The sequence below is a fragment of the Egretta garzetta genome, unplaced genomic scaffold (assembly GCF_000687185.1).
Source record: "Egretta garzetta isolate BGI_Z169 unplaced genomic scaffold, ASM68718v1 scaffold67, whole genome shotgun sequence".
NCBI classification, from domain to species: Eukaryota; Metazoa; Chordata; class Aves; order Pelecaniformes; family Ardeidae; genus Egretta; species Egretta garzetta.
Window position 1 is genome coordinate 927,686 of NW_009260340.1, and position 8,627 is coordinate 936,312.

The 8,627-nt window shown below is 55.1% G+C and overlaps 1 protein-coding gene across 1 annotated transcript in view; it reads left to right on the forward strand.

Annotated features, from left to right (window-relative positions):
* Window positions 1-8,627, forward strand: part of ZFHX3 (zinc finger homeobox 3) — a 113,163-nt gene that overhangs the window by 84,578 nt on the left and 19,958 nt on the right. Inside the window, 2 exon segments of the mRNA XM_035898041.1 lie at window positions 5,255-5,388; window positions 5,592-5,792. Coding sequence (XP_035753934.1) covers window positions 5,255-5,388; window positions 5,592-5,792 — 335 coding nt within the window.

Sequence of the window (8,627 nt, forward strand, 5' to 3'; positions counted from 1 at the left end):
GTGGGACTGACCCGTAACGTGGTGCCGTTGCTCCGCTCTCCCTCGCCCAGCCTGCGCGGGCCATTTTCTCCACCCCAGCGCCTTTGCTCGTGGTTCAGGGAGCAGCGCGGCTCCCGGCAGGTCCCAGGGGCTCCTTCAGGAGCCAACGGGAGATGGGGGGGATCTGCAGGGCCGTGGGGAAGACCCGTGGTGCTCATGACGGCAAGCAAAGCGCTGCCTCCACGTGCCCCTGTGCTGCCGGGCGCCTCTCCACGACGTTTTCTGGGTGCTCTGTGTTTGTGCAGGGCGCGGCAGAGCAGTCTGGTGTCGGCTGGGGCTTCTGGGTACTGCAGTATGAATATTTAATAGTAATTCGGTTGTTCGTGCTCGCTGCGGGCTGGAAGGTATGACACAGCATTAGAAAAACAAATTATTTGACCATTTTCAGGGCCGCATTTCTGCGAGGCAGCGTTAAAGGGCTGGGTACAAAAGTGTGCTTGCAGATCTCTGTGTATTTACTTCTGCCTATCATGCAATCACGTTATTTACCAAATACAGAATTGAAAAAATACTGTAGAGCAACAGGTAATGTACAGGCCTGTTAGTATGGCTGCAACGTCTTGTTAGAAGGAATGGTACCTTCAGGGAATACGGCGTGTGAACAGACTGTTCCAGAAGGAAATGTTCATCCATATGTGTTATTAAGACGCGAGGTAGCAGTGGGGCAGCGCTGCAGCAGCCTCGCACGCCCAGGTGCCCTTTCGGGGAGGCCCGAGCAGGGCTCCGGCTGCTTTGGCATCACCACAGCCTCTCAGTGGAGTTGCCCTCTCAGAGTTATTCTTGCTGTATTTATACAAACCGTGTGTTTCTGTGGGATAGCAACTGTCTGCCAGCGAGGCTGAGACCGAAACTTTGTGCGCCGTTACTCTGGGCTCCTGAGCTGCGCTGGTGGGTCGGGACCACAGGGCCTGGCCTTGCCCATCACCCGCGGTGAAGGCTGCGTGAGCATGGAAATGGATAAAACAGCCTGCCCCGGCCTCGGGATCCCGCAGCCGTTCCGAGGACGCTCCTCCGTGAGAGCTGCGCGGGGGCCATGGTGCTGTCGTGGGTGCTGCCAGCCACAGGGCAGGCAGGTTGGTCTGTCCGAGGGCTCACGGTGCTGAGTAACCGCTCCAAGAAAACGTCAGGGGTGGTTTGAGGAGGGAGGCACCACCAAATATGGAATTTTGTTTTCCATTGGGCAGTGAAAGCACAGTTCCCTGGTCCCACTGAAAACTTTTTCCCAGGCCAGCTGCTGAACTTCGTAGGAAGGGATTTTTTTCAGTAGGCTGGGGGCGGGGAGGGTGTTGTTCTCAAATCAATGGAGATAGCAGAAACCCCACCGTAAATTTCTAGGGCAAGTGGCAAGCTGGTTTACGGAATGCAGGGAGATGAGAACCTCTGGCTTACGGAAAGCAGCATGAATTAATAATCATTTAATTGGCTTCTCCATTATGTTGCTGGGTTGGGAGATGGAAGTTTAGATGAAGGGGCTGTCAGTGGTACTTTAGCTAAAAGAACGTGATGGCTGGGAGGCGGGGTGACGACTCCCTTCCCACCAGGATGGAGAGCGGGCGGCTGTGGGGACCCTGGCCGCCACTGGACTTAGCAAAGGGAAGGATCCCCACTTCCAAGGAAGCATCCCATCTCACCTCTGAAATAACGCCTGTGAGGGTTCCTCCTTCTCCTCTGGAAAGCAGAAGCTGCCAGGGAAGAGCGAGAAGGCAAGTGGGTCTCCAAAGTGCTGTGGCGGGCCAGCATGCCGGCAGCAGCGCCGTCCCCTTGCACTTGGCTTGCAGGTACATTTGGTGAGAAGCGCAGATTTATCTCTAAGGTCAGCAAATCTGAACTAAGCCCATTTAAAGAACCCAAATACTAAAAATACTGATACCTAGTCGTACATCACACTTCAAACCCAGATTCCTTTTTCTTTCCTGCAAGGCCTCTACCTCTAGCGCCTGGTCTCGGACGCGGTGGGGGCGCAGACGTTGTGCTCCACCTTCTCTGGTGCTGAGCCGCCATTTGGGTCCAAAGCCCTTCTGGCATTTTCAGCCGAGGATGTTTTGCCCCGTCCGCTCCGCACAGAGCGAAGGTCCCACGCGGCTGCCGGAGAGCTCTGCAGGCAGGCGCCGAGCTGCGTGTCCTCGTTTCTCTGGCAGAAGAGAGTTCTTAATTCCTCTGATCTGTGATATGGACTGAATGTGTCACTGCCTGTGTTTGGCTGTTTATCAACAGTAAACTTCGGTCTCGGCGTTAAAATTCCCCCTCGAGCTGTCAACTCAAAAAATAATACTTAGAACAAATATTCAGTATGCGTTTTTCAGAAGTCTGCAGCAAACCAGTTATTCCAGGGGCTGGGAAATCATTAATAATTCTGGTTTTGAAGGATTAAATTTAGGGGTTGGATCGAGTGCATTTCATAAAATTGGGAACTTTGGAGATGGTAAGTAAAAGTAAATGTTAATTACCTTCTACTTTTCCCTAACTCGAAGCAGACTGCTTCCCAGTAGAAAGCAAATAAGAAAACACCCTGTCGTGACTCCAGGGGTTGCAGCCAGTGCTCAGCAGCTACAGGGGAGCTGGGCTGCTGAATTCCGGCACTGCCTCTGCAAGCGTCGCGTTGGGGAGCTGCTAGAAGCGGTGTGCAGTGAAGTTGGTGGCAGAGGGTGAGGGCCAGGGGCTCCCCGAGCTCTTGGTGCCTCGCTGTGCCCGTGCAGATCCCACCACTGGTGGGGACACCAGGGCTTTTGTAAGGGCCCAGAGCTCACCAGGGCTTATTATTAATGCAGTTCTGTAGGCATTTGATGGTTCTCTCTCTGTTGCCAAAACTGAAAGCGTTGTCATCCTTTATTTGGGAAGGTGACCCATATACATGAGCAGAGGTTTCTTCAGTCGTCCCTTGTCCTCCCTCGCGTCCCCTGCCCCTCTTGCAGGCTGGCGGTGCCAGCACGGCTCGTGGCAGCGCTCGTCGGTAGTTTCACAGGGCAGATGGTTCAAAGGTAGGGTTCAAAGTTTTGAAGTGGCAGCTGACAGATCAGAGTCTGGAGAGACCCTGCCCAGACCACGTGGGAGCCACGATCACCATCCAGGGCAGAGAAGCCTAAGGGGACCCGACGTCGTGGCTGGCGTTGTTGTCCCAGCCCGGTGCGGGGCCAGAGCTGAGCTCACGTGGCTGCGTGACTGTGCTGGCAGACCTGGGGCCTCCGGATGCTGGTCCCGATGCCTGACCGCCGGCCTGGGGCTGACGCTTCGATGCCCGAGGTCACACCAAGGAGCAGACAATGTCGACAGCCATCAGCCTCCTTATCGGGGCCGCTCACACCACACGTGGCTCGGGCAGGGCATTCTCAGGCAGGGTGGTCCTCAGCCTGCCACGCTGCTGGCTCGTGCTGGTGGCCTCTGCCTCCCCAAGCCCACCGGAGGGACCGCAGGCAGTGCCGTGTTTCTCATGCTCCCAGCACATTCTGTTAGTAGGAGGTGAGGAAGGCCAGCTTTGGTCCTGGAGTCATCTTTAATGACTTTCCAGTTCCGAAGCCCAGGGAGAGTCTTGGCTTCAGCCAGGGGATCGACCTGAGAAGCGGCCCATCGTCCTGCGGGGGGGCAGAGCGGGATCCGCGTTGGTGTCCGTACGTCAGCACTGACACCGCAGGCTTGGTTTACACAAAGAAACCCTGGGTTTGGACGCTTTAATGGAGTTGGCAGCGCAGTGGGGTCCTGTGGTTTGGGTTTCAGATACAGCCTGGACGCTACGTCGGTGCGTGGGGGCTGCGTAACCAGCCAGGGCTGAAATAGCCGGCGTGCGGCAGGGCAGCCCTACGGGGAAGGAAATTGCCTTGAAGCAGGCTTTGGCATGGCCAAGTCTACCGGGAGAGCTTGAGTAGCAGCAGAGCTCTTCTGATCCCTGCCTCCCTCGGGCAGTATCTGTGGCCATGCCGATCTTCCCTCTCCTGGACGTTCCTGTGCCTCTCTTCAGCCGAATGCTTGGAGGTGGGGTCTGGCAAGGAAGGCGGGTAGGAATGGGGGTTGGATTTCTCGCTGTGATGTGGTGCCTTTCTAAGTACTGCTCGGGTCAGTGAATGGACGGATCCCAGAGAAGGAAGCACTTTGCCTGGATCTTACTCCGATGGCATCTTCTGAAACAAGGAGCAGATACCGGCGGGTTCACAAAGAGAATAAGAGACAAGGGGAAGGGTATGGGGGGGACCGGTCTGAGAATGCTACAGCGCCTTGTTAATCGGCAGCCGATCCATCATATTAAATATCCAGCTGTCATATATTACCTTTCAAGTGAAAATGAATAACTCCCATTAAGGGCGAAATGGGTTTGAAGTCGATTCGAGACAGATTAAAGTACTGTTATGAATGTGTGTTCGGGGAGGAGGAGACGGGGGCTGTGTATAATATACTTGTCCTTACAGTTTTTAAATAATAGATGTCCCACAAATTTATGTACTGCAGGCTGCCCGGGTTCGGGGGAGGGGTAAAGGTCAGGGATGTGCTGCTCCGAGTGCCTCGACTTCCAGAGCGTTTTGCCGTCGACTCCTGGGCTCATTTGCCTTTTTCCGTTCTGCTGAAATAAAATTGCCTTTCCTCAGCTTGGGGCAGCATGAGATTGTCTGGGTCCCGGCCCGGCACTGGCTGTAGGCTGGGTCTGCCATCCTGATTTTGGTGGGATGGCTTGCTGGGAAGAACCCTCGGATGCTCTTCCCCGAGGCACGAGGGCTGAGCTGGCCTGTGCCGTCCTGGCAGCGTGCGTCTGCTTCCAGCGCGGAGGGCAGGTCGGTGGAGCTCCAGCTCCAGCCATCCCCAAGGCAAATGTATATGCAGAACATCCTAGGTGAGCTGGGAGTACGAGTTCTGCGTTGTTGAGTCGGTCCCAGGGCTCAAGGAGGTGACGCGTTGGCCTTCACATCTGGCCAAGCATTTGTGTGTCTGACACACACACAGGACAGGCCCCTCCTGCACCTAAGAGGTTGTAAGCAGCCCAGAGAAATAGCTGAGGCTTCTCTGCTTCTAACCCTAAATGACACGGTTCCCTTACTGTGGAAGATAACCAAGAATGAACTTCTTTTTGGCCAGGTGTGCTTTGGAGGACATAAGGTAGTCCACTGACTCCTCCTCCTCTGACACTTCAGGATGCGTTTCAAGGAGCAGCAGCAGAGTAAATGGAGATACTGTCTTTGTCCAACTTAAGCCTCTTCGGGGATGTCCTGATAGAAATCTCTTTTTGTTGCAGCCCCAGCCAGCCAGGCAGAGAAGGAGCTGACAGAGCCTCCAGCATCCTCTAAACGAATATCATTTCCCAGCAGCTCTGAGTCGCCTCTCCCCTTTAAATGGTCAAAAACTTCAGAGGAGACCAAATCAGAGCAGGTAAGGAAGAAGAACCCAGCTTTTTGTGCACCTGCAAGCAGGTAGTTTGTTTCATATGTGCCAAAAGCCAAGAATAAAGTAGAAGGAGGATGAAAGGCAAGAACTGGTGGTAGGAGAAGGCATGGAATTATTAAAGTCTAGCTGTGAGGGAAGAGGAAAGCCTCAGCGTAACATTTGCGTGATTCATTTGTCTTGCTCTGCAGATGTATCAGTGTCCATACTGCAAGTACAGCAACACAGACGTGAATCGACTGCGGGTGCACGCCATGACCCAGCACTCGGTGCAGCCCATGCTCCGCTGCCCGCTCTGCCAGGACATGCTGAACAACAAGATCCATCTGCAGCTGCACCTCACCCACCTGCACAGCGTGTCCCCCGACTGTGTGGAGAAACTCATCATGACGGTAAGTGCCTGCGGAGTCAGCACGTCTGCTGCCTTCCACATCTGCTGCCTTCCACGCAGAGACGAGAGCGAGGGGACGGCCTGGCCTGCGCGGGCGGACTTTGCTGTCGTGGGCAGCTCCTTTGCCCGTCAGGGCTCCATCCTTTAGGTTTCTCCCTTCCCTGCCTGGTTTGCCTGCGGAGACTCTTGTCCCACTCTTGTCCGTGGGATCTAAGAGTCAGCACGTCTGCTGCCTTCCACGTCTGCTGCCTTCCACGCAGAGACGAGAGCGAGGGGACGGCCTGGCCTGCGCGGGCGGACTTTGCTGTCGTGGGCAGCTCCTTTGCCCGTCAGGGCTCCATCCTTTAGGTTTCTCCCTTCCCTGCCTGGTTTGCCTGCGGAGACTCTTGTCCCACTCTTGTCCGTGGGATCTAGCAGTGTTGCAGTGTGGAGTAATTTCCCTGTGAAGAGATTAGAATAAATACGATTTCCTTCAGCCACTGAGGTCATTGCTCGCGCATTGCACAGAAGCTTCTGGGAGATGCAGTAGCTGATGTGCTGCGCTGCTCCTGTTGCAGAAAGTGCTCGTGTGGTGACGAGCGCTTCCCAAGAAGGACAGCCAGGGTGGTTAAGGACAGCCAGGGTGGTTAAGGACAGCCAGGGTGGCTAAGGACAGCCAGGGTGGTTAAGGTAACCCTACAGGAAATCAGATACCAGCTTTCTGCTTAAAATACGATTTTAAGAACCAATAGGGTAACTTCCCTTGGCAGTCTCATCGCATGGAGAGGAGACAGTGCTGTTGTGCTGCGCTACGCTCACCTAATGAGGACCTCTGTTGTGGTTGTACGAGATAAGTTGGACCTGTTGCTCCTGTGAGGAGTCGCTCCATCCAAGATTACAATGCTGCTGTTGTGCGGCAATTCCCTTTTTCCAGGGTAACCTTAACAAGCATGGGATACGCTGCCGTGGGCCTGAAGGAGGTGGAACCTTACGGGATTGTTGAATATTAGAGCTGCTGTTTCAAGGGCTGTTTTCAAGATGTTTTGAAATGCCAGGTTTTAACTGAAAATGTAAGCGTAGGCAGTTAAAATTCTCTGCAGGAGGAAGTTAGCCACCGAAGTGAGGAGTGAAGGTTCCCGAAAGTCAACTGCTTTCACTTAGAGCTCAAACCTTGTAATGGCTCTGCTTCTCAAGGTGTTTGTCAAGTGACGCTGTGCCCACACACAGGTTGTGATTGCTGTTGCCATATTCCGATGGGGGGATTCAGAGGGCAGATTGCCGTTCAGCAGACACGTGTTTGCACCAGGCTCTTGCTCTGCCCTGCGTCCTTCTTCTAGCACCCAGCACGGGAGTCCTCCTCAGCACCATCCCCGAGGAATCAAAATTCATCTAACTCGAGAGCTGGTGCTTGGTGCGAAGTGGTGAATTGGCGGTGTTCAGGCTCTCATTTGTGAGACCTGGGTTTGTGCTTTGCCTTGCTTTACCCCAGAGCCGCCAACCCAGCCTCTCTCTCTGCTGCTGGCGTGCAAGTTGGTCATGGGCTCCTTCGGCGGGACTTGCATGGGCCGTCGCCGTGCAAAAATGCTCGTAAAGGCTTACCCCCCCCCCAGCGCTCAGGCACCCGCTTCTGTAAATAAGATCTTGAGTCCCAGGATGTTTCTTTCGTGAATTCCCTTTTCATAGGCTTCACGTGAGTGCGCCGTTCCATCTGCCAGTGTCAGTTTAAGGTACAGGTACAATTAATGTGGCACATTTTCAGAAACCCTTCTGAATCCACAGATGGGGTGCATTGTCAGATTTCTACGCTGTTATTTCTTTGGTGTAATCTTCAAGGCAAGGTTGTGTCTGCATTTAAGAACTTGTCACCAAGTATACAAAATAAGTGTTCATTTTGATTCCTGTCGGTTCGTTCTCTTTGTGATTTTTTTCCTCGCACCCCATTTCTGCTTGTTTTCCCCCTTCTTTGCCGACTCCCAACAATGAAGGCGAATAATATCGTGTTTGTCGTGATACGTGCGTTCTTTGCCAGCTCCCCTCCTGTGGCACCGTCTGAGGGAGCACGTGCAGCGTTGCCCAGCTCTCTCATCTGCTCTTTCTAGCACCCGTCCAGTCCTCAAACACCTTCGTGCTTTTTCTCTCCCCCCTTTGCTTTACCTGCTACCTCTCCTCTCATTTTCCTGCCCTCCCTCTCGGCCCCATCGGGCTCTGCAGGAGCCGGAGGTGCGGGGGCCTGCGAAGGCTCGCGGCGGCCGCGTTGGACCAGTGCTCCCGACCACCCCTGAAAACCGCGTGTGCCCCAAGTAGGTGCCGCATTGTAAAACCCATTAAAAACCTAGCTGGGCTGACGGGTCCAAGCGCTCTCCGATAACAAAATGCAGGGAGGCAGGGGTGGCAGCAGCGCGTCGCTAAACCTGCGAAGCTGGCCGTGCCCGCGGGCTCACGCAGGGCGCAGCGCCGCTCTGCCGCCCACTCACGCTCCGGGCTCAGAGAGCTGGGCCGTGAGTGCGACCTGCGTCCGTCCTGCCTGGTGGTGCGTACGTGCGTCAAGGCCTTCTGAGGGCTGGAGTGAGGCTTGTTGGCTTCTGACTGAATTGATGGAAGGCGTTTTGACCTTGGACGAGCAGCAGGCAGAAGCTGAGCCCCGTCCGTAGGCCAGCGAGCGTAACCAGTTTGCTAAGGGCAGCCGTTTGGCTGATGTGGAACGCTTCGTTCCTGAGCCGGGCTGTCGTCAGAACGCACGGCTGGGACTGGCGCGCTTGGGCTGGTCGCTCCTCTCGGCCTGAGCAGGTCCGTGCCCCCCAGGGTACGGGGAGACCGGCAGGGGGGGGGCCGCCGGGGAGGGCGCGGCGGCCCCGCG